The sequence below is a fragment of the Hibiscus syriacus genome, unplaced genomic scaffold, assembly GCF_006381635.1.
Source record: "Hibiscus syriacus cultivar Baekdansim isolate YM2019G1 unplaced genomic scaffold, ASM638163v2 tig00110321_pilon, whole genome shotgun sequence".
In the NCBI taxonomy this organism is placed as follows: Eukaryota; Viridiplantae; Streptophyta; class Magnoliopsida; order Malvales; family Malvaceae; genus Hibiscus; species Hibiscus syriacus.
The window spans coordinates 67,807-93,801 of NW_024062680.1; the positions used below are offsets into that span (position 1 = coordinate 67,807).

The 25,995-nt window shown below is 37.6% G+C and overlaps 2 protein-coding genes and 2 pseudogenes across 2 annotated transcripts; 1 reads left to right on the top strand and 3 right to left on the bottom strand.

Moving 5' to 3' along the window:
• Positions 1 to 357: 357 nt before the first annotated feature.
• LOC120117568 lies at positions 358 to 2,269 on the bottom strand (annotated as a pseudogene).
• Positions 2,270 to 4,950: 2,681 nt separating this feature from the next.
• LOC120117566 (E3 ubiquitin-protein ligase SIRP1-like) lies at positions 4,951 to 6,155 on the top strand. The gene has a single exon (XM_039137828.1). It carries the CDS (start codon positions 5,000 to 5,002, stop codon positions 6,029 to 6,031), a length of 1,032 nt encoding a protein of 343 aa, XP_038993759.1. The 5' UTR covers positions 4,951 to 4,999; the 3' UTR covers positions 6,032 to 6,155.
• Positions 6,156 to 6,303: 148 nt separating this feature from the next.
• On the bottom strand, positions 6,304 to 19,879 carry LOC120117763 (annotated as a pseudogene).
• A 622-nt stretch (positions 19,880 to 20,501) lies between these two features.
• On the bottom strand, positions 20,502 to 25,995 carry LOC120117567 (glucosidase 2 subunit beta-like). The gene is made up of 17 exons (XM_039137829.1): positions 25,724 to 25,995; positions 25,512 to 25,631; positions 25,328 to 25,423; positions 24,973 to 25,211; position 24,286; positions 24,056 to 24,255; positions 23,857 to 23,955; positions 23,631 to 23,750; positions 22,511 to 22,811; positions 22,320 to 22,424; positions 22,129 to 22,230; positions 21,981 to 22,038; positions 21,808 to 21,876; positions 21,116 to 21,203; positions 20,848 to 20,909; positions 20,711 to 20,762; positions 20,502 to 20,624 (listed from the first exon to the last, which is right to left on the bottom strand). The coding sequence occupies exons 1-17, from the start codon at positions 25,827 to 25,829 to the stop codon at positions 20,562 to 20,564; spliced, it is 1,881 nt and encodes a 626-aa protein (XP_038993760.1). The 5' UTR covers positions 25,830 to 25,995; the 3' UTR covers positions 20,502 to 20,561.

Here is a 25,995-nt window from a genome sequence, read left to right on the forward strand (position 1 = left end):
TTTATGAAAAAAATAATTTGAATTAAGTATCAATCTATTCATCGTCTAATTCAGATTGAGTATTGCAGAAACAAGGGTGATCCTCCCAATCCAATTTATATCATCCACAAACGCCAGGATTTAAATCATTGACATTGTTTAAAGATTCTAGTGACTCATCCCACTAAATTAACTGGTTATTGGTAAATTTTATGCAAATTTAATAACGTAATGAAACATGAATTATATTTTCAGCGATCTAAAAAATTTTCCACTCATTTAAACATAAATTATTTGACCATAAATAAAGTTCATATAAACAACAGCATTAGCAATTACAAATGCTGTTTGGAACTCAAACCTTCCCATACTCTCTAATTCCCCCAGCTTGTATTTGAACCGAAATTAGAGATACATAAATCAGCTTAATTTAACTGCTAAATGGTGGAGGCCTTGGCATGCCTTCGACGACGCCACAAGTCATTACGTCCTCGGGCAAGTTGTACTCGTCCCTCACAGAACGATTAGGGGAAAGAAGACTAATATAAAGTTGTTGTCCAAGGTAATGTCTGTCCCATATCTCGGACCTGATGTTCCACATTCCGCAGTTGTCGAGTGATATAAGGATAGCAGCCCATGAATGTGGGAATACCTGAATGGTGTGTCTGCTCACCGCGTCTAGAAGATTGTAGTTCATCCTCTTTTCTGGACTCCATTTCCCTATCTCTACGCTGCAAACAATGATTATAAAAGCAAGTCACTATTATTCACACCAAATGACCATATTTTATTAGTTAGATTAATTAGTGGTTCCAACACTTACGCCACAGCGAAGAATGCATAGCCATCCACGTGCCAAGATTGAATGGCCGTTTCACTATTCTCAAATATAATTTCGATAAAGCTTTTTGTGTGTCATGTTGAGGACAATAGGTTCTAGAGTTACTTTTGAGATCTTAGTCGGTGGCTCATCTGGAATATTATCATACTTGAAAATCTTGTTTGCAACGCCGTAATATTCCGCAAGTTTCAACGGAGTTGTTGGCTCGACAAATGAGACTCCATTAATTGCATATCGAAGCTTTCCATCTACCTTTTCAGCGGTGTTAGCCAGCGTGATGGTACGGGTAATGTTAATGCCACCATATTTGTAGGATCCTTGAGGATTAGGCCTAGCAGCACTAGCAGTAAGGTTCCAACGGAAGGTACGAAATTGATTGAGTGACCAAGCCCATCCAACTGGTGGCTTTGGAATGTCAGATGAGGGTCCTCCCTTACCATTCTGGTAGCGGATGATGCCCATGGCTGTAGCCTCTCGTTTGGTAAAACGAGTAGAGGCAACAACATAGTAATCCCTCGGTTCCTTGTCGGCTGTGACAAGCACAGTGTAGCATTGTCCCACATGCACATCAAGCGACTCATAGTCATTCTGCACTGTGTGAGAACCTTCCATCTCAACCAGCTTCATGGGGTGGCCTTGAAACCTGAAGTTGAGAGATGTCTTTAATCCAGCATTGCAAATCCTATATCTGTAGGTTTTTCCAGCTTCCATGGTGAAGAGAGGTTCGTCTTTACCATCACCTTTGGCCACTTTGCCATTAATGTGGACACCGTCAGCTCTACCGAGGTTGCGACCACTGTCAAGAATTTTTTTGAGAGCCACATGTCCTTTGTTAAACCAATCTCCAATCATTATGGTATAGTCATCAGCAGGTGGATCGTATGGGACAGGAATTTGAGGACGGCTGTTAATACGAAGGCCGCCGAAACCACCAACGGCCTTATGCATAGAGGTGACAGGATAGTACATGTAGCTGCCAATCTGATCCTTCACCTGGAAGTGATAAGTGTAATTCGTCCCAGGTGGGATAGGACAGTTAGTTCCCAAAACACCATCTTGCCAAGAGTTCTTCCTATGTTGGATACCGTGCCTGCAACACATCCCATTCCGAAAATAACTCAATCATTGATTACAATAATCAAACGGAAAACCATCCTTTGTTCATGAATCGTAAGTTACTTACCATGTTATAAGGAATGGCTCGTCAAGGTTATTAAACACATTGACCACGACGTTATTGTTGGTGGTAGAGTTTATATTTGGTCCGGGGAATTCATTATTAATAAGAATACCTTTCACTGGAACTCCCAAAGGAGAAATAGTGCCATAAGTAACATGCCATTCGAAAAAAATATAAGGATCTCCACATTCAACCATCAATATTGATCCAGCCCAAAAACATAATAGCATCGATATGAACATCAACGGACCCATCTCTTGCTATGCAAATTATTAACGTACAACTCTTTATCCCCTGCTAAAGGAAGATATTGCTTGAGTTGGTTTCAGATTGCATATAGGATTGTCTTTTTATAGAAGAAATTTACATCTTCCACTATCATTCTTCACCATTGATAGCTTCTCTCCGTACCCGTACATTACGCTTTTCTTATATTGAACTATTCTCTTGTATCAGAACAAGAAATTTGCATATCAAGTATATGTACAGTACCATTATTTTTAGGAAAATAGTTGTTTTTTTATAATAAACAAGCATAGTTTTATTATTTTATTATAAATATTAATGACTATTAGGAAAATGTATTAAAGAGACGTTAACTTCCTTTATTCAATAATCATAGTTTTTTTAATAGTCAATAATAATAGTTAATTAGACTACACTATAACAAGACAATTGATATTATTTGTATAAATTATTTTTAATTTTTCCTAGTTACTTGAAATTAGTTAAAAGAAATAAATGAAACAAAGATGAGCAAACTTATATTTATATAATGATACATTAATCAATGTCTTTGAAAGGATTATTCATATACGCAATTAACATTCTATGTTCAGAAGCAGAAGGTGGTGAATTATTGAGCTTCTCTTGAACGGGGCTTGCATTTGTCGAATGTATTGCAACTCGATTAGTATAGTTGGATTTCTCAGTAATTTTTTTTCCTAATAATTAGTAACAGTTAGTATAGTTCGATTGAAACCGTGCGATCAAGCTATGTGACGGGAATGAGTAAGCTTAATTTATATATGAATCTCAGTTAAATTTATTGATTAGATTCAAATCCTTTTAATTTATGAGGATATTAAAGAATTAAATTTTTAAAACGTCTCTAATTGTTCGACTGACAAGAGTTAGTTGATAGGTTTTTTCCATGGTTAATTTACAATTAACGAAAACCCGAAGAAAAATAATTAAATAAACTGAGTTGTGTTAGATAAAAAGAAATTTGAAGAATACTATAAGGCGATGGAATCAGATATTGGATGATCGAAAATAGAGCAACAAACAAGTGAAATTGGACGGTCAAAACTGGAGATTGGATGACCTAATTGTAGTATAAAATGGGGGCAACATGGCAGTGTGGAAGAAGCAAAGCAAAGCATCTTCTCACATATACATAGGTTTAGGGTTTGATACATTTATTATAACAACGGCACCATCTCTCCGTTGGGAGTTCCTCAACAAGTGATTCTCATAAATGGCGAATTCCCAGGGCCCAATATTAACTCCACTACTACTAATAATAATAATATTGTGATCAATGTGTTTAACCATCTTGATGAGCCCTTCCTTTTCACATGGAGCGGAATCCAACAGAGGAAAATTTCTTGGCAAGATGGAGTGCTCGGAACTAATTGTCCGATTGCCCCACGAACCAACTTCACATATCATTTCCAGGTGAAGGACCAGATTGGTAGCTACATCTACTATCCGTCCACGGCAATGCATAGGGCAGCTGGTGGTTTTGTTGGTCTTAAGGTGCACAGTCGTGCGCTCATTCCTATCCCTTATGATGAACCTGCCGGTGATTATACTGTACCGAGAGCCACAAGGAACTGGGGGGCTTCTTAGATAGAGGTCGTCCCTTGGGCAGGCATGATGGTGTCCTTATTAACGGTAAAGCTGGCAAAGTTGAAGCCAAGCAAGAAGCATTGTTCACCATGGAGTCTGGCAAGACATACAGGTATAGGATCTGCAATGTAGGACTCAAAGCCTCCATTAACAAATCAATCATTCTTCATTAACAAATGTTATTGGAGTAATAGAATTTCGATGTTTCATGTTAAATCGATTGAATGTATTATTTTGTCAAACGAAATAATTAGTTTGGCCAACTGTTTGACTCATTTTTCTTGTGATTTTTTTCTTTTTTGCTTTCTTCCTCATTTATTTTTCCTTACATATGGTTGATTTATATACAAGTAAAATATCTTTTAATATTTTATTATAATTTGTTACATTAGTATTTCGTTAACTCAATAATAATTATTAATAATGAAATACTGATTTATTATAAATCGATAATGTCAATGATTAAATCGTTACGTTAAAAATATCAATAAAGAAAAATATATATTCAAACATAAGTGACCATTTATAGAATTTACCCTTAAAAATTTACACATTTTTACACGATGAAATTTGATATGTTTTTTACCTTCACCTACAAAGCTAGAGATTAGAGGGGAATCAAATAAAGTTAAATCTAAATATAGTAAACTAATTGTCAAAGTCAAACCCCAATTATCCATTTAAAACTAATCTAAACATTCTAAGACTTAAACTGACCCTTGATAAAATTATCCAATCCACTTAGGTTAGTTAATAATGGAGATGGATTGTCCTATATCGAGGAAGAAAAAAATTAGAGTTTCAGCCATTTCTTCCTAGTTTCTTCAACCCAGAGTTGTTCTTCTTCCCATCTTTTTGTTTCTTTCTTGTTCAATCTCTCACTGCCACCAACAATCAAGAAGAAAAAAAAACAAGACGGTAGGAGGTAAAAGAAAATCTGGGACATGTTTCTCTCTATGAAATATGTACTTCGTTTCTAACATTCTGTGGTTGTTCTGATCATAGATTTCTATTTTTTATAAGGGTTTAGAACATGAATTTAATTGTGGAATTGGTGTTCTTAACGTTATTTGGTGCTGTTGCTTATGACAGAATCCCTGAACAGGAAAGAAGAAAAAGAAATTTAAGTGAGGAAGGAGAAAGCTATGGCAGAAAATTATTGGTGTTACCAATGCTCTCAAATGGTGACTCCCGTTATGGAAATTGAGATTAAATGCCCGTTTTGTCAAGGCGGGTTTATCGAACAAATGAGTGGTGGTACAAGGGACGGTGCCGACATGGATTCCGACGTGGGATCTGACCGAGCACTTTCCTTGTGGGCACCTATCTTGTTAGGTATGATGAGCAATCCCCGCCGTCGTCGAAGATTCAATCCTATCGACATTGAAGAAGAGAATAATGGTAATGGTGAAGCTCGCAATGACGGAAATAATGATTTGAACCGTGAACTTGAATCCATCATCAGGAGGAGGAGGAGGAGGAGCTCTGCAACGATTTTACAGTTTCTTCAAGGCGTCAGAGATGGAATTGCATCTGAGGTGGAGAATTCCGAGACTGATCGGTCGGATACGAGTGCAATCAGGGATCGAGAGAGGGAACAGGAGCGAGTGATTTTGATCAATCCTTTCAATCAGACTATCATCGTCCAAGGTTCTTATGATTCCAATCAGACTGGTCTAAACTCAAACTCCAATCATACAAGGTCTTTAGGCGATTATTTTATGAGTCCTGGTCTAGACTTATTGTTGCAGCATTTGGCAGAGAATGAATCGAACAGATACGGCACTCCACCGGCACAAAAAGAGGCGATCGAAGCCTTGCCCACTGTGAAAGTCGAGGACGCATTGCAATGCTCTGTATGTTTGGATGATCTCGAGGCTGGTATGGAAGCAAAGGAAATGCCTTGTAAACACAAGTTTCACTCCCAGTGTATATTGCCATGGTTGGAGCTTCATAGTTCTTGTCCAGTCTGTCGGTATCAAATGCCTGCTGATGAATCGAAACTTGATTCGGAGAGGCCAAGGGCTAATACCAACCAAACAGAAAACGGAAACAATGTTCATGGAATCAGTGAAGGGAGTGAAAGCGATGGGAGAAGCGAGAATGGGAGAAGGTTCACAATACCATGGCCGTTCAATGGTTTGTTCTCGTCAGGGTCTCAATCCCACGGCCGTTAATGATTATGTTGTATTAGCATAGCTTCCTCCAGTTCCACCATGCTGCCTCAATATCCTGCCTTGCCTATCATGTAGATAGTTGTTTTGGATTGAATTTGAGAAACCTTGGAAGAATTTGTGCTTCTGTTGTCAGTTTTTCTGCATCTGATATATGTAATTTTCATTTTTTTGCTAAAAGAAAAATGCAATCTCCATTCATTTGTTGATATATGTAATTTGGTGTATGTTCCGATTGGACAAATTAAATAACATTCAATATGGACTAAATTTCATCAGACATGAGCATCATAGTCCATGGGCGAGGCTTTCAGAATGTTAGAAAATTACAATGTAATAAGTATTAAAAAGAAAAGAACACGGAGTTCATTACGAAAATACCCAAAAAAATACAGTTGGCAGACAAGATTTTGATTACAGATGCAGTTTCAATCCGATGCAGAGCAACAACAGAATCCCCTTGCTGGCAGAATCCCAGTGACTTGGCATGCTTTATAGCAAACCCCAAAGCTTCCTCTGTTGTCTCTTCATGAGATGCTCTTGCAGATCCGGCGTATAACACCGGGACCAAACCGCGGAATATTAAGCTGTGCCTCACTGGCGTTTCATCGCTGCACGACCAGTCGAAAGAGTCCGTCTTTACCTCTGACTACCACAGATAAAATCGGCTTCCCTGCCCTGTACTTGGCCACCAGCTTTGCCGTACTTTCCCTCGTTAACACCAATATAACGGCTGCACTTGCTGAATTCGCTGTTCTAACAGCAGTGGCAGCCAAGCTCTACAAGGGACTCATCGGCACCGGTGAGTGTTTCAAGATCCTTTTGACCACATCTTCATAATCTATCGTGCTTTCAGCTTCTAAGCATATTTTAGCCATCGTCCGGACCGTGAATTCCGGGTAAGCTCCAGCAGCAGTTTCGCCACTTAACATCACGCAGTCCGTTCCATCGAGAACTGCATTGGCAACATCGGTGGCTTCGGCTCTGGTTGGCCGGGGAGACTTTATCATGGACTCCAACATCTGCGTCGCGGTGACAACAAGTTTGCCTTGGATGTTGCACTTGTAAACCGTCACTTTCTGTGCTAGAAATATCTTTTCAATCGGAATCTCCATTCCAAGATCACCTCGAGCCACCATAAATGCATCCGAATGTGTAATGATTTCATCAAAATTCGCAACCCCTTCTTGATTTTCAACCTACCACAAATTTTCAAGGGAAAACAATATAAACAACTACACATCACATCATATATGAACTTCTTGAGACAAGCACACCTTGGACATGAGGAGAATGTTCTAAGCATGATCTTCGAGCAGCTTCCGAACCTCGATCAAATCCGAGCCTTTTCGAATGACGAAAGAGCAATCATATCAATTTTGTTGGGAACTCCCCATCCCATGATATCTTCCTTGTCTTTCTCTGTCAAGGTCGGAGGTCAACAATGACCCCTTGATACATGCATCACAAGGCTCACATCAAAGGAAGAAGTAATAACTCTTCCAAATGATCCACTCGTCCAAGCATTGGAAAAGAAGACCAGAACAATAGCAGACTTGAGACGACTTTTTGAATGGGATCCTGATCTTATTTGGTCAACATGTCTTCTGGACATACAACGTCTGTCTCTTATCTTTTCAACGATTCTTGAATCGCATCAATCCGATATCGGGAACTCAAGATATGACCATTTTACTGAAGATGGTGCATGCAGGAAATCCTATACGGAATTAATACGTTATTTTGTAAATATTACGAATTTTCAATATTTATATTGATTATTTGTAATATAATTTAATATAGGATGATTAATTATCTTTTAGGATCAGATTTATTATTTTATTAGGAATTAAGGTTGGGTTAAAACAATATTTTTAGTTATTCTTATTTTATTAGGAATTAGAGTTAAAACATGTTTAGTTTATTATTATTTTATTCTTTAGTTATTTAGGACCTTTAGAATTCAGCCCCTATATAAAGGAGGCTTCATTCAACTTTGTAATTCAGATTTCTTTGATCAATAATACAACGAGAGTTTGTTTTTGCAAGTGCTTATTTCCTTGTGCCTTCGAAGCTTCTTCTCCTGGAGTTCTTTCAAGTTCTTGTGAGGGAGATTAATCTTCACACTCCAATTTGCCTTTTCATCGCGACTAGGAGGGTTGGTTAGAGCCATATTATCGTGTTTCCTTTCCATTGTGACTAGGAGGGCTCGATAGGACACTTATCCATCTATTATCCACAAATCCATTCGCACCATCAATCATCTTTACCGTTCACCTTCATAAAGGAGATCTTCTGATTTCTTTATTATCTTATTTCATCTTTCGTTTATTTATTTTTGTTTATTTTATTCTAATCTTATTGCCTTGATTCCAACACATAAAAGAAACCCTAAAGAATCCTAGCTGCTTGCCGCCACCTTCCCCTATTCATCCCCTTTGTTCTTCATCGAGTCTAGAGCTTTCTAGGTTTGATTCTTCAACAAGAGCAACGTTCATCAACCCGCCACCGCTTCCCTATCAATTGGTATCAGAGCTGGGCCGATTCTTGGAAAGAAACAAGCAATCTTGCTTGTTCTTGCACATAAAACCGTCAAGGTACCCCAACGGAGCTAGTTCACAAAAGATTCAGCGTTTCAGATTCGGTTTAGAATCTTGTCGAATTTCTTGAAAATTTTACAGGAGGAATTTCGTGGTGAAAATTTCCAGATTGAAAATTCATATATTGAAGATCATTCAAACAAAAAATCAGAATTTTTGGAGATCAACAACACCTTCGATCAAAGCGATCAAGAAAAACATATTGTTTGAGGACTCACCATTCAACAGAGTCTACTGGATACTACTGAAGGTATTTGGTTCTGAAATTTTACAGGTGGTTTCTTGACACATCAAAAGACATTCAAGAATTTTCCAGAATTTTTTGACACCGGTAACCCCCTCAAAAACGTTGCTCAAATTGATCCAGTGTTTTCCAGGTTTCTGGGTTGGTTCTTTTTTTTCTTTGACTCTTAGTGCTTTAGGTTCTTTTGTTTTTCCTTGTTATTGTTCTTTTGCATTATCTAACACATTATCTTCATTGTGTTAGTAGGACTAAAGAGTTTGCATACTTCTTCCTTCTTCGCATTCTTGTTCTCTTGGAGTCTAACCCTTGTTTGGCCTCTTAGAACTTTTAGGTTTTTCTTATCGCCTTTGCTAGTAATCAAACTCCGATACGAACTGTGGAAGACTACTTGGTAAAGTGAGTTTTAAAGAGTACAAGATCGGCTTACTTGCCTCTCGTTGTGTTACTTTTTTTGGAGTGACTTGTGAGGTTTCTTGCTTTGTTGAATTTTCTTTCTTTTATTTTTATTTTACTTTAAAATTTTCTTTTGAGTGTTATGATTTCAGGATGGGCGACAATAACAACAAGACACTTATGGCTATCTTAGCCACACTTTCCTGACTCACGACTCAAGTTGAAAGATTTGATGAAACCGTGAGAAAACGATAAGAACCACAACTGGATCTACCAAACCAAAATCCAAGACCAAACAATGTTGAACTTTTGGTACCCAGGCGAGAACAACCACGTTTACAAGCACCCGAACTCTTTGCAAAACCAAAGTTCACGATCCCGTCTTTCAAAGGAGACAACGATCCAGACAGGTACATCGATTGGGAAGGAAAAGTTGATCTCATGTTCGCATACCATGATTGCCCCCAAGCTAAACAAGTTCACCTCATCACCATGCAATTCGAAGGATATGCTCGAACTTGGTGGATGAAGAAAAAAGATCCAGAACTTCCAAATTCCAACAATCACTTCTTGGACCGACCTCAAACAAACCATGAGGAAGCGATTCCTATCGACACATTATACACGAGAAGTTAAACTACGACTACACCAACTTCGACAAGGTAGAAGTTCAGTTGAAGACTACTACAAGGAGATGCAGTCCTTACTCAATAGGGCTAACATAACCGAAAAAGAAGAGGTAACCGTGTCAAGATTCGTCGTCGGCTTAAACTCAAACATCACTGATCTTCTTGATCTCCATGAGTACGAAAACCTCGAAGATACACTAAAGAAAGCAATGACAATCGAAACACAAATACAAAGGAGATTCCGATTCAGAGAATATTAACAAGGTATTTCATCCTCTTACCAAGGTAATCCTTCAAATCCTTCCTCATCTTCTACTCCATCTTCTCTGAAAAAGCCAAGAGATGACAAACCTGACAAGGAGAAAGAACGACCAGCAAAGAATGACACACTTCCAACCCCTAAAGATCAAATGATAATTTGTGAGGAGGTAGAGAAAGTAAAAAAAGAAAAAGCTGAGAAAGAGGCAAAAGAAAAAGAGGACACTAGTTTCAAAAACCAAAAGAATAATGACCCATGGGAGGTGAGTGAACCTAATTGTGAGAAGAAAAGAGTGACTCAAAATCTATGTGTGAGCACAAAAGAATTGAGAGAGAACCTTCTTTACAAACAACCTTCCATCCTTGTTCACTTTAGGGAATCAATTATTTCGATTTCTAACATTAACAAGGATTTGCCTAGTGTGTTTTCATCTTTGTTACAGGATTTTCTCGAGAAGTGTTAGGTGATCCACCCAACGAATTACCACCGAAAAGACGAAAACAACACCAAACCAATCTAATTCAAGGTTGCATCATACCTCGTCAAACATACAATCTCGAAGAAACCAAAGAGTTAGATTTGTTACAAAAAGGCTACATCCAGGAAAGCCTTAGTCGTGACGCCATCTTAATGACGAAACATGACTTGAAAAACTCCACATGCTTTATAGTTCATGCACAGAGAATCCATGTAAATGATGAGAAAGTAAAAGCAACACGAGACTGGACCACACCATCTTCCATCGCCAAGAGTTGTCGAATAGTGCTAGGTGACCCTCCTGACGGGTTACCACCTGAAAGCCCTAATCACTATGCCATATCAATTAAGAGTCACGATTTACGGGAGTCCAAAGACTGAGGTAAGCAAAACACAATAGACGATACACTACCATGAAGGTATACTCTTACCTATCAAACGCATACTACTATTCCGAGAATTGAACATATCAAAGATGTATATCACAATAACTCAGATATTTCTGATAATTCTACCCATACTTTTAAAAGTGCTTCTAATGAGCTTTATCTTGTATATGAGTTTCCTTGCCAACTAAACAGGTTTTACAGTCCACAAATCTCCTCCCGAGAATTCTTAATTCATGAACCACACTTAGGACTTAAGGGATTACTTTAACAAACCAGTTAACATGGTTTTTAAACACTCATTCTCGCCACACAAGAATAAAACCATGGAGAAATTATCTGAAGCAATCATACAGAAAGCCAACAGAGGTCGACGCCATGTTGAATTTCAACCAAAACATCATATTACAAGACTTGTATGCAAAAGAGGATTTCAAGACTACAAGAAATCAGTTCCTATAAAGAAGAAACCTCGACTAAAAAGCATAAAGACGTATCATATTGATCCTGGTAAATGTTTCATAAGTTTTCCGTTCAACACATCTAATTCTTTTTCTTTTGGATTTTCATATTCGAGGACGAATCCTTTTGAGGAGTGGGGGAATGATACATGCACCAGAGTCCAGAATACATGCTTATTTGGACTAATGTTTCTACTCGAACCTATTAGAAGAACAAAGTCTCGAAGATTCAAAGCATATCTATTCGGTAAGAATAATGTGAATGAATCATTAAACGATTCTAATGTTGCTCCCTTTAATGTTTCAGATTCGAGGTCGAATCTTTTTGAAGAAAGGGAGGATGATACATGCATCACAAGGCTCACATCAAAGGAAGAAGTAATAACTCTTCCAAATGATCCACTCGTCCAAGCATTAGAAAAGAAGACCAGAACAATAGCAGACTTGAGACGACTTTTTGAATGGGATCCTGATATTATTTGGTCAACATGTCTATGGAAATACAACCTTCTGTCTCTTATTTTTTTCAACGATTCTTGAATCGCATCAATCCGATATCGGGAACTCAAGATATGACCATTTTACTGAAGATGGTGCATGCAGGAAATCCTATAGGGATTAATACGTTATTTTGTAAATATTACGAATTTTCAATATTTATATTGATTATTTGTAATATAATTTAATATAGGATGATTAATTATCTTTTAGGATCAGATTTATTATTTTATTAGGAATTAAGGTTGGGTTAAAACAATTTTTAGTTATTATTATTTATTAGGAATTAGAGTTAAAACATGTTTAGTTTATTATTATTTTATTCTTTAGTTATTTAGGACCTTTAGAATTCAGCCTCTGTATAAAGGAGGCTTCATTCAACTTTGTAATTCATATTTCTTTGATCAATAATATAACGAGAGTTTGTTTTTGCAAGTGCTGATTGCCTTGTGCCTTCGAAGCTTCTTCTCCTGGAGTTCTTTCAAGTTCTTGTGAGGGAGATTAATCTTCACACTCCAATTTGCCTTTTCATCACGACTAGGAGGGTTGGTTAGAGCCATATTATCGTGTTTGCCTTTTCATTGCGACTAGGAGGGCTCGATAGGACACTTATCTATCTATTATCCATAAATCCATTCGCACCATCAATCATCTTTACCGTTCACCTTCATAAGGGAGATCTTCTGATTTCTTTATTATCTTATTTCATCTTTCGTTTATTTATATTTTGTTTATTTTATTCTAATCTTATTGCCTTGATTCCAGCACATAAAAGAAACCCTAAAGAATCCTAGCTGCTGCCGCCACCTTCCCCTATTCATCCCCTTTGTTCTTCATTGAGTCTAGAGCTTTCTAGGTTTGATTCTTCAACAAGAGAAACGTTCATCAACCCGCCACCGCTTCCCTATCACCCCTGGGAGATTAACATTCTTCCTCTCACCAAGAACCGTGGAGTTTTCGCATCGACAGTGGACCAAACCTTGTCTGTGTCGCAAGACAAGACCGTGAACGAGATTGTCCCATCCAAACAGAGTATGACCATCCCGGGTTTCACGTCATGGGCCAGCTTTTTGTAACTCATGCTTATTAGTTTCGCATCACCTTTGATTTCATAGTCGGTGGTGATGGTGATTTCTTCGCCCTATTTCAGCTAAACTTTACCATGTTGGTCAAAGCAGCACATGGGCTGCAAAATTATTAGCAGCCGGCGGCTGCTTGAAAATAATAATAATAGGGGGCTAAATTTTTTATTATTTTGTAATAGGATAATTACAAATTTGAGTCATTGAACTTTAGGTATTTACAAAGATTAGTCCCTAAGTTTCAACTATAAATACCCTAGCTCATTTAGCTTCAAAATCATCCCAAAACATTTCTTTCTTCCTATACTAGAGAGTTTTCTTGTGAGTAGTGAGTGTTTTGTAAATACCTGTAAATTTTCTCTCTTAGTAAAAGATCTGCAGCAGCCGGAGAAGTAAGCACAATTGGTTGAACTCCGTTATCAATTTTCGGGTATTATTTTCCGCTTTTATTTCACATTCTCACTAATCTGGTTATAGGGAAATTACTTGTACTCAGTTTATTTCCTAATAACTGGTATCAGAGCTTTTGGTTGTGAATTTTGTCAATTTTTCTGCAAGATTACTATTCATTAATATTCACGTGAATAGTGAATTTCATGAATAGTAAAATTTGGTCAGCGATACGAGTTTGTCGACGGTGGTGTTATAATACACGGTGGTTCGCAAGAATTGTCAGAAACGATCCAAAAGAAGCCAGATTCGAGAGGAAGCGATGGCTGCAGACGAAGGGAAGGTGAAAATTGAAAAGTTCGATGGTACGGACTTTGGCTTTTGGAAGATGCAGATTGAAGATTTTCTGTACCAGAAAAATCTTTATCAACCTCTCTCAGGAAAGCAACCAGAGGGCATGAAGAATGAAGACTGGGCTCTTCTCGACCGACAAGCCCTCGGAGTCATCCGACTGACGTTGTCCCGAAATGTTGCTTTCAACATAGCAAAGGAAAAGACCACGGCGGGTCTTATGACGGCTCTCTCCAGTATGTATGAGAAGCCATCGGCCTCAAACAAAGTTCATTTGATGAGGCGATTATTCAATTTACGGATGACGGAAGGGGCATCGGTGGCACAACACCTAAATGAACTCAACACAATCACAACCTAGTTGAGTTCAGTGGAAATTGAATTCGATGATGAAGTTCGAGCTTTAATTCTCTTATCATCTCTACCAGACAGTTGGAATGCTACTGTTACAGCAGTCAGCAGTTCTTCGGGAAACAGCAAATTAAAATTCGACGATGTTCGTGACCTAGTATTGAGTGAAGAAATTCGAAGGAGAGAATGGGGTGATGCATCAACCTCCTCAGCCTTGCACACGGAGTCTAGAGGGAGAACTTCATAAAGAAATTCAAATCGTGGCAGATCGAAATCCAGAAGGGAAAAATCAAGAACAGAAATAAAGATTTTACCTGTTATAATTGCGGTAAGAAGGGTCACTTCAAAAGAGATTATCGAGCACTGAAGAAAAATACCGGCGTACAAGAATCTACCAACATGACAGAGGAGACAGGTGCTGCCATGATTCTAAGTGTCAATAGTCCGATTGAATCATGGATCTTGGATTCAGGAGCATCTTTCCACTCCACCCCGTGCCAAGAAATCATGGAGAACTATGTCAGTGGAGATTTTGGGAAGGTTCATCTAGCTGATGATGAAACCTTGAAGATCGTGGAAAAGGAGACATTCGACTAAAGTTGCCAAACCAGACCACCTGGAAGCTGACAGGAGTGAGACATATTCCTGGCCTCAAAAGAAATCTGATTTCTGTTGGACAGCTTGATGGAGAAGGATACAGTACAACTTTTTCAGGCTGTGAATGGAAGATTACCAAAGGAGCACTCGTCATTGCTCATGGTAAGAAGACTGGTACTCTCTATGTAACCTCAAATTTAGAGAATATCATTGCAGTATCATATGTTGATGGAAAATCAAACCTATGGCACCAAAGGCTTGGCCATATGAGCGAGAAAGGGATGAAGACACTTTTGTCAAAAGGAAAGCTGCCGGATCTAAAGAATGTAGATGTCGGACTATGCGAGGATTGCATCTTTGGCAAACAAAAGAAAGTCAATTTTGCAAAGATTGGCAAGACACCCAAGGCAGAAAGGTTAGAATTGGTTCATACTGATGTATGGGGACCATCTCTAGTTCTATCTCTTGCAGGCTCACTATATTATGTCACCTTCATCGACGATTCAACAAGGAAGGTGTGGGTTTATTTTCTGAAAAGAAATCAGAAGTCTTTGATACCTTCAGAAAATGGAAGGCCATGGTGGAAAATGAGACTGATTTGAAAGTCAAGCAGTTGAGGTCTGACAATGGAGGAGAGTACAGAGATAATAGATTCAGAGATTTCTGCGCAAACAATGGGATCAAGATGGAGACAACAGTTCCCAAGACACCGCAACAAAATGGAGTAGCAGAGCGCATGAACAGAACTCTGAATGAACGTGCCAAAAGCATGATGATACATGCCGGATTGCCCAAATTTCTATGGGTTGAAGCTATCAACACTGCAGCTTACCTGATCAAACGTGGGCCCTCAGTTCCTTTGGATGGTCGAATACCAGAGGAAGCTTGGAGCAAGAAAGAAATAAACCTTTCACACTTAAGAGTGTTTGGTTGTATTTCTTACGTACACATAAACTCTGCTGAAAGAAGTAAACTTAATGCCAAGTCCAACAAATGCGTCTTTGTTGGTTACGGTGGTGATGAATTCGGTTACCGGTTTTGGGACTACGAAAATCGAAAGATCATCAGAAGCAGAGACGTTATTTTCAATGAAAATGTGATGTACAAAGACAGATCAACCGCAGAATCAAGTAATACCGAAGCTGAAACAAAGAAATTTGCTGAGTTCGAGGAGATTTTTGGAAATGATGTTCAGATCAGTCCTGAAGCAGTTCAAGAGGAAGAACCAGGCACACCAGAACTGAGACACTCCTCCAGAATTCCTAAACCAACCCAACGGTATTCGCCTTCTTTGCACTACTTGTTGCTGACTGACAATGGTGAACCAGAGTGCTATGATGAAGCGATGCAGGTGGATGATTCAGTCAAGTGAGAGTCTTCCATGAAAGATGAGATGGACTCGCTTATGTCAAATCAGACGTGGGAATTAGCTGAATTACCACCAGGCAAGAGAGCGCTCCATAACAAGTGGATTTACAAGATCAAAGAAGAGCACGATGAGAGCAAACGCTACAAAGCAAGATTGGTAGTCAAAGGTTTTCAGCAAAAAGAAGGTATTGACTACAATGAAATTTTCTCTCCAGTCGTGAAACTGTCTATAATCAGACTGGTGTTGAAAATTGTAGCTGTAGAAAATTTACATCTTGAACATTTAGATGTAAAGACAGCTTTCCTTCATGGTGATTTGGAGTAAGAAATCTATATGAGGCAGCCAGAAGGTTTCATAGAGGCAGGCAAGAAAAACCTGGTATGCAGGTTGAAGAAGAGCTTGTATGGTTTAAAACAAGCTCCCAGACAGTGGTACAAGAAGTTCGATAGCTTCATGGGTAGCAGTGGTTTTACCAGATGCCAAGCAGATCATTGTTGCTACATCAAGAGGTTCGACAACAGCTTCATTATTTTATTGTTGTACGTTGATGACATGCTCGTTGCAGGTTCAGACATGCAAGAGATTATAAACTTGAAGCAAAAATTGTCGAAGCAGTTTGCTATGAAGGATCTGGGTGCTGCAAAGCAGATTCTTGGGATGAGGATCAAGAGAGACACAAAGTCGGGGACTTTGATGTTATCACTGGCTGAGTACATCAACAAAGTACTCTCCAGGTTCAACATGCAAGATGCTAAATCAGTAAGTACACCTTTAGGTGTTCATTTCAGACTCTCCAAAGACCAATCACCAAAGACGGAGGAAGAACGTGCACACATGGTGAAGGTGCCGTATGCCTCAGCAATTGGAAGTCTGATGTATGCCATGGTTTGTACCAGACCAGATATTGCTCATGCAGTGGGAGTTGTTAGCAGGTACATGAATAATCCGGGCAAGGTACACTGGGAAGCAGTCAAATGGATCCTCAGATATCTGCGGGGTACCACAGACAAAGCACTTTGTTTCAAAGGTGGAGATACAATACTGACAGGCTATGTAGATGCTGACTTAGCCGGAAATGTTGACATCAGAAGGAGAACTACAGGTATGTCTATACTCTAGGAGGAACTGCAGTGAGTTGGGTTTCTCAACTACAGAAGATAGTTGCTCTCTCCACAACTGAAGCAGAATATGTCACTATTACGGAAGCCAGCAAGGAGATGGTTTGGCTCCAAAGTTTCTTGGAAGAGTTAGGCAAGAAACAAGAAAACAATATCTTGTATTGCGATAGTCAAAGTGCTATCCATCTAGCAAAGAATCCGTCTTTTCATTCCAGGACGAAGCATATACAATTGCGATATCATTTTATCCGGTCTCTTCTGGAAGATGGGATTTTGAAACTTGAAAAGATCAGTGGAGCTCAAAATCCAGCAGACATGTTAACAAAGACGGTGACTACGGACAAACTGAAGTTGTGTTCACTTCATTGGCATGCTAGAATAAAAGACCAGAAATACTGCTGCATCGATCGAGGTGTGAAGACATATTAAAATAAGTCTTCAAGTGGGAGATTGTTGGTCAAAGCAGCACATGGGCTGCAAAATTATTAGTAGCTGGCGGCTGCTTGAAAATAATAATAATAGGGGGCTAAATTTTTTATTATTTTGTAATAGGGATAATTACAAAATTGAGTCATTGAACTTTAGGGTATTTACAAAGATTAGTCCCTAAGTTTCAACTATAAATACCCTAGCTCATTTAGCTTCAAAATCATCCCAAAACATTTCTTTCTTCTTATACAGAGAGTTTTCTTGTGAGTGGTGAGTGTTTTGTAAACACCTGTAAATTTTCTCTCTTAGTAAAAGATCTGCAGCAGCCGGAGACGTAAGCACAATTGGCTGAACTCCGTTATCAATTTTCGTGTATTATTTTTTCGCTTTTATTTCGCATTCTCACTAATCTGGTTATAGGGGAATTACTTGTACTCGGTTTATTTCCTAATATACCATCCTTGAGAAAACCTGTTCGAATCTCAGGACCCTGGGTGGAGTTTTCACGTATGAATAAATAGTTGGGTTCTATCAGCTCAGCTTTATACCAGTGAAGAAGAATATTACGTAACTAGCATCAAATCAAGTTTATATAACATACGAGTTACGAAGATTTTTACGTTTCAGCCATTGCTGGTTCTATAACACAAACATACAGTAGCTATACAACGGTAGATCCAGAAATATTTTTAAGGTGAACACACATGTTAAAAATATAAAATTTTTAAATAAGTGGGCAAATAAAATTCAGGTGTACACCATCAGTAAAATATGTAATTTATCAAAAAATTCAATTACAAATAAGCACGTGCCCACCTTCTGGAAGCTCTAATCCCCACCACTGTGTATATATCAGCATATATCTCCTCTTTCTTCTACTCAAGGATGGATTGAAGAGGGAAAGTAGGGGCAGTATCTCTGAAAATTTAAAATTATGATATATTTTAAATTTTTTATGAATTTTAATTAAAAATATTTTTATTCCTTAAAATTTATAAATACATTTTCTCCTAAAATTTTAAAAATTCTTCCACAAACATAAAATTATTCATCCCTTCTCTCTATCAACCCTCCGGCCATGCTTAAGTCACTCTAATCAACTAACGGTACTCGCTCCATTAAGTGAACCACTCAAAACCACCTCATCTCACTTTGTTCATTAATATTACTAATTTAATTGATTCGAACTAAGGATGATGAGAATGATGTTAGGATAACAATTAAATTTTCAATCAAATTATAATTTCGGTCCCTTTACTATGCTTAAATGCAGTATTTAGTTCTCCGCACATTATTATTTTTTTGAACAGCAGTTCTCTATACATTAATCTAAAATAATCTGGTCCTTTTATATTTATTTTTGTTCAGAATTCATTCTATTTTATAATATCATTAATTAATTCAAATAATTAATTGCTTTGACTATTTTGATTAAAAAGATTTTCTTAAAGCACCTCTCCCGACACGCACAAAAATACTTGTTAATATGATGAGTTGAGTGTCTTTAATAAAATATCCATGTTAACATTTCAATAGGAATAATTAATATAATTAATTATTTGAATTAACTAATGGTCTAGTAACATTATAAAAGTGTGCCCCAAAGGTTAAATGGTATTGGTATCGTCTTATCAAGGTTTGAACTCTTCACCTCCCCCAATGATCAAATTATGCCAAATTATAATAAAAGGGCTCAATTTTAAATTCAAATATAGTAAGAGGATCGAAACTAAAATTTGACCGAGATATACTACGTATATGCTAGTAATCTGAAATGTAGGAGATAGAAGATTAGGGAAGGAACATATTTCTTGAAAGTTCTGATTGTTCAAAATTATTAATACGTAATGCTAAAACACTACGATTTGGATCTGATTAATGTTGATGTTGAAAGACAAAAAAGAGAGATTAATTAGAAGCGGATAAAAGTTGAAAAGATGATATCGGAAATACGTACGCACCTTGGTATCGAGCATGACGGCGCAGATGATACCGGTACTGATCATGGCAGCCCTGAGATTATCAAGAGTCTCTTGATGGTAGGCGTGAGATCCATGAGAGAAATTGAAACGAGCGACGTTCAACCCAGCTCTCAACAGCTTCTCGATCATAGGGACGGACCTGCATGAAGGCCCCAGCGTGCATACGATCTTCGTCTTCGGCTTGTTCTCCATTCCAGGTCCTGTACTTGCAGTATTATTCATTTTTCTTCTCCTTTTTTTGTATTTATTTAATTATTTTTATATTGAAGCAAAGTATAAGTATTTGTATGAGGAAATCAAAACTGAAGCAGACCCCGTTTTCGTCTCCCTATTTCCCGGTGTAGAACTACTAGCACAAGTGTAGAACAAATCAAATGAAGTTTGATCTTTCCTCCAGGAATTCAGTTTATACACGAAAGGACGACCACTTGATTTATCTATTTATTTGTAAAATAATATATATGTAATATGACGAAGTAATTATGGATTAATTGAAACTATCATCTTTATTTTTTATTTACGTTTTTTGTTATGATGATAAACAATTGACGAGAGAGAATTTTATTATATTAAAATCCTATTCGTTTAGATTAATTTATACTTAAATCATTAAATATATTTTAAAATTTCCAATGAGGTTGTGTTTTCAATCATAAATAAAATTGTCCCATTCACAGTAAATCATATATGCTCATTTCACTTTTAAAAATAACAAATATTTGATTTGAGTTTAACTCGATTTAGCATTGTTGTTGATGTAATGTATAAGAGGACATGAAATCGATCATGTTTAATCGTTCAATATCCATAATGCTTGAGATCCTTTACTCTACCAGTTCAAAAAAAGGCAACATTTCGCATTTCCTCAACATCTTCTATCCGAGCGGATGGCATGTCAAAATTAGTATCGAGGCTGGTCAAAGTTCATCATGTCCCTGAGATTGTTCTTGGTTCATCACATCTAGTTTATGTTGCAACTCCTAACACAAATAAGATTTGCCGACCTTTTTAGAAATTACAGAGCAGAACTGACATCAATAAATTCATTGTCGTATCGGCAGATTACCTTTAGCTTATCTTCCACGCAAACAGCCGGGGTAGACAGTGAAGCTACGTATCTGCCGTACAAACCAAGTGTTAGGACGAAGACACGACCATGCATGCACGGGCAACAGAGAGAGAGAGAGAGAGAGAGAATCTTACTCGCAACGGCTGGGTTCATTGACATTAGTTATCTCATTTTTCAAACCGCATCTCAATTTCACCTGGAAGGATGAAGAACGTGTGTAGAATAACAATATTATTCATTATTTTTGTTTAACCCAAAACTCACTCCGGCAGAAGTCTACAATAAAATTTAAAGACAACCATTTCGAAATTGAACAGCCCACTTAGTCGAAGAAATACTTGTGGAGATGAGTTCCTCTAGTAACAACAAACCAGGACATGAAATCACATAACGCAACAGTACCTTCATACTTCTATCAGGGCCATTCCAGCACCCATCTCCATTAGAAAATACCATCATCCTGTATGAGTTCTCGAATTTGTCCCAACTCCTAGTAATAACATATGGATAGGAAAATTATAAATATTCAGTTTGAAGAAAATCCACATGCTCAAAGGCTTAAAAACCTACAAGCCTCCATCCATGAATGCAACAAAGAAGCATATTACTCCTTGATTATATAGTCCTATGTAACTCAAGTTCAAAGGCAGAGACGGATGCAGGATTTTATGTTAGGGGCGAAAGCATATTACAATAGAAAATACAAAGAAAATATCTAAAATATACGAGGATGTTCAATACGTGCCCGATACAGATAAGTTCATCTTTCTTTTTTTCCATATATCTCAAAGGGGATGGACCACCACTCCCATGTTTATTACATGTTGGACATGTGTTCTCCAAAGCATATACAACAAACATGGACGAATAGTCCAAAGTTTCTCCAAATAATGGTTGATTGGAAAGCTAAGATATCCAACTCTAAACAATTTTCCATCGGCAAGAATTAAATAATTGTTGATCTCAAAATTAAGAAAGATTTCAGGTAACATATCCTATCCCCATTATCATTCAAATGACATCACAAGTTTTCACTGTGCAGAAAGGACAAGAAGGATCCAATCAAAGAGAGAACATAACTGCAATAAACCTACCCCAAACGAGTTGTTGTGTAGCCCTCTTCCTGAGAAGCTTGTTTGTATGGACAAACTTTGTAAACATACCTGAAGCCAAAAGTCTTAAGTCGTTAAAGGTGAAACAAATGGAAATACAATCTATATTACAGAGTAAGTAATAACTAAACAAACTACTACAACAAGATCGCAACTTATTCTGCTTGATCTCAAAACAGTGACCATAGAATGCATAGAACTCCTTCTCAGGTCCTGTAATTTTAAACCGAAGTTCAGTTTCTAGAGGCCAAAGCAACAAATTCAATGTTCACTGCTTAGACATTGAAACAATATATTACATACCAAAATCATGTTTTAGCTTTTGTGTCAAACTTGATATCCTTGATTGTATTTTAGATAACTTGGCACTGGATTCATCGTATTCCTTGCATACACTAGCAGCCTCTGAACAAGACAGAATGGCTTTCTCATTTCATACACTCACTTAAATTTTCAGTAAACAGCAGTAGGAGTTCAGATTCTTCAGAATATACCTGATATGTTCACTGGAGTTTGAAACAAATTAAAGGTCTTTAGAATGTTCCAAAATGTTTGCTGTATCTTCTCCAACCAAGATGAGTTATACGAGGAAGTTGTATCTAACAACATAAATAAAAGTAATTAAGCCTAGGGATTGAATTTGCCCAGCTTAAAATGAAATATCGACTGGAAAAGAACAGCACACCTGACAAGTCAGGTTCATCATAGTTGTATGGAGTCGTGTCATCATGACTCTCCTCTTCATAACTTTCATCTAGTTCATCATCTATATTATCATATTTTCCGGTGGCTTCATCAGCATCGGAAGCATAGTGATCATATTGCTCATCATGTGTGTCCTTGGGCATCTCTTCATGGCTGTCATTGGCTTGATCTTTTTTGCTACCTTGATTCTCGGTACTATCCCCAGTCCAACGGGAAGCAACAATGCGACCTAGCTCTTCCCTCGACAATCCCTCAGAAATTTCAGATGATGCTTCACTCTCCTGCAATAATATAGACAAACAAAGATGAGATACAAGAAACTTATCAAGCCACGCATGACAAAATATTTGTGCTGTTTCTTGTTCATAAAAATATACCCAAATGGAGTAGAATGTAATAAAGTAAAAGCTTCATACATTTAAAGCTGCAAATAGAATACAACCAAAGGTTCCTTTTTCCCTTTCATTTACATACCCTTTCTTATACCTCATAACAGAAAATTACTGAAGTTGTTCCAAGAGAATACAAAACCAGAAAAGAGATAGCTTTACGTCAATGCAGGATAAAGTTTGATAATTAAAACCAAAAGCACCAGCTTAACCTCTTTCCATAAACCTTTCTTTGAAGAACCAGGCTACTTGCCCCACCAGTTTTGTCTCAAATAATTGTACTCCATGACACGGCAGATAGTTACTGGACAAATTCAACTGTGGGATCTATAAATTCATTGGCAAGTCACAAAAAGATTATTGCCACATCAGGAGTGATGAAGGAGAGGGACAAAGTATTTTTCCTTTGTTAAAACCTTACTTCATGATTTGATCTCTTTCTTCTTTCTAAGCTATTCATGAGACCTTAATTTCTTTATTATAATACATTTTGTTATATTTTTTAATCAGTGTAACCATGATCATTGGGTTAAATTAGCTATTCTACCAAACTTGTCCAGCAACATTTTTCAACATCTTATTTCCAAAGAGCAACTTAATGGAGCTTATCTCCCTAGTCCAATTTGATAACAATTTCTTTATCAAATTATAGCATGGCATCATATAGAAGCTTCTTCAGAACAGGGAAATATGGTGAGTAAAGAAACTTACTGCTTTCTTGTCTCCATCAGGTGATATTTTGCTTCCAGCATCATGAGCAATTTCACTTGCAACAGAAGAAACATCTGTGTGTGTTGGTGAAGCAATTTCATGCTTATTTTCCAAGACATGCTACATAAGAAAGTTCAATTGCGTCATGGTCCAGCATAGAACTATGGTAGACAAACATTTGGAGATTCTATGAGGAAGAATAGGCCATTATAATGTCTCAGCTTACCTCCTCTACCATACCAACTGGAGCGACTTCAATTTTGGAAGAAGAACTATTTTCAACTTCTGCTGCCAGATCAGCATCACTGTGTTCTCCTTTGACAGCCTGCCAAAGGGATGATAGTGACAGACAATAAAATCACAACCAGAAGAAACAAAATGTTCAATGTGACACCTAAAGGGACAATTAAAACAACCAGTCTGACCTCATTTGAAGAAGAATCCTCCACATTACCAATTATATCATCAAGTTTACTTTCTGTGGGTTTGTTTTCACTGCTAGTTTCTTCCTCATCAGCTTTCCCTTTTTCCTTTGACGCTTCCTCTGCTTCTCTTTTTTCTTTTTCTTCCTTCTCTTTCTGCAACCTTGCTTTCTCCTCTGCTTTCTCTATCTGTTCTTTACGTTCTGCACAAGTAAAAGATAAAGAAAATGGACCCTTAGGTCAATCTTTATAACAACATTGGATGAAAATTTGATCATTTGAAGCCCATGTATACGCAATATGGGTACTATACGGAAAAATAAAATATCTAATGCTGAAAATTGTATTGTGAATTCTTGATACCTGGCTTAGAATTAAGTTCAATAAAATTCTACTTGGCTTTATGCCAAAGGGATACTTCATTTCTATATAGAGAGTAATCACAACAAATCAAATAACAAAGCATAGAAGAAACTTTAGTGTGTACAATAAACTAGCCAATAGTGAAAATGAATAATAAATCATAATGAAGAAAGAAAATCTCCTAAACATTTTTCTTTTCAATGCATTAGCACCATATTTGTAACGAAAAATAACAAAGAAGGGGGGGAAATCACATATAAAGAATGGATAATGTATTTTGAACAAAGGAATTTGTCATAAAATGGAAGGGCAAAGAGACTATAAGTTAGTCAGCCGCTTTCTTCTTTTTATTCTTTTTAAAAAAACAAATCCATTGGTCAGTTTATGAAACAAAATGGGAAGTCTTTTTCTGCTACACCTGCATAATGACTAGATTAGATAACAACAGTGCTTTGAAGTCATAACAAATACCTATTGAGTTAGATGAAAGTACAACATTGGTACAATCACAATGAAAATAGGATGAACATCACGTAATCTTCAGAATAAAGTGTTACCTTTAAGCTCTTTACACGGCCCTTCAATATCTTCTCCTCATTTTTAAGCTTTGTTAGTTCAGCTGCATCTTTGGCTATGGTTAATTTAGCCTTTTCAATTTCCACCTTTCGCAGAGTAGCCCCTTCCTTATATATAGCAATTTTCTTGACCAACCTATCTCTAGCCACTTTGCCATCTTCCCAACACGTATTGGGGCACTTCACTTTACCATCATACTCGTCACTCCCATCACAACAATCTGGGTATTCGAAACCAGTGAAGAGCAGTTCAATATAAACAGAGAGTATGCGAGGATCAAATACCCGCCATTTCCATGGAAATGCAGTGAGGTTAGAACAGAGTAAGAACACTTACCACAAACACCATCATTCACTCTCGAAGAAAACAAGAGTTGCGGAATGTGTCCAGCGTTTTTACAATAGAACTTTGCAGCCGGGCAGGCCGATGTACCTAAGACATCAAATGAGAGTTAATAACGAGATGCCCCATAGCATAAATACCCATTAAAACAAAAAGGAAAACCGAAGGGAGAGAATACCAGGCTCATCGGTGCCGTCATGGCAGTCGCAGAAATCATCATTGAGCTGAGATTTGGAGAATTTCTTGGATCCATCTTTGCAGCTAATTCTATCCGATGATGACTTGTAGTACTTCTCATCTAAATATCATTGGTAACAGATAGTGTCAACTCAGAGCATAATTACAAGAATCAACAAATTGATTTGAATATTGAAAGAAAGATGGAAAGACCTTGGGGAGAAATTCCGAGAAATGGGTCTTTGGGAGCAGAAGAAGATGATGGAAGAACTAAAGCAATGAAGAAGAGAATAAGAATGAAAATGAAATGTACTCTCATCTTCTACAATCCGATCGAATCGAAACCTAAACAAAATCACTCAGAGAGAGGCAGCGAGATACAAGCCTGCAACTGGGTCTGGACTCTGGAAGGAACGAGCGAGGCCGGAGCAGGCGTTTCGGGACTTCAATCAAAACGACTTGCCGATTTCTTAACATAGAAACGG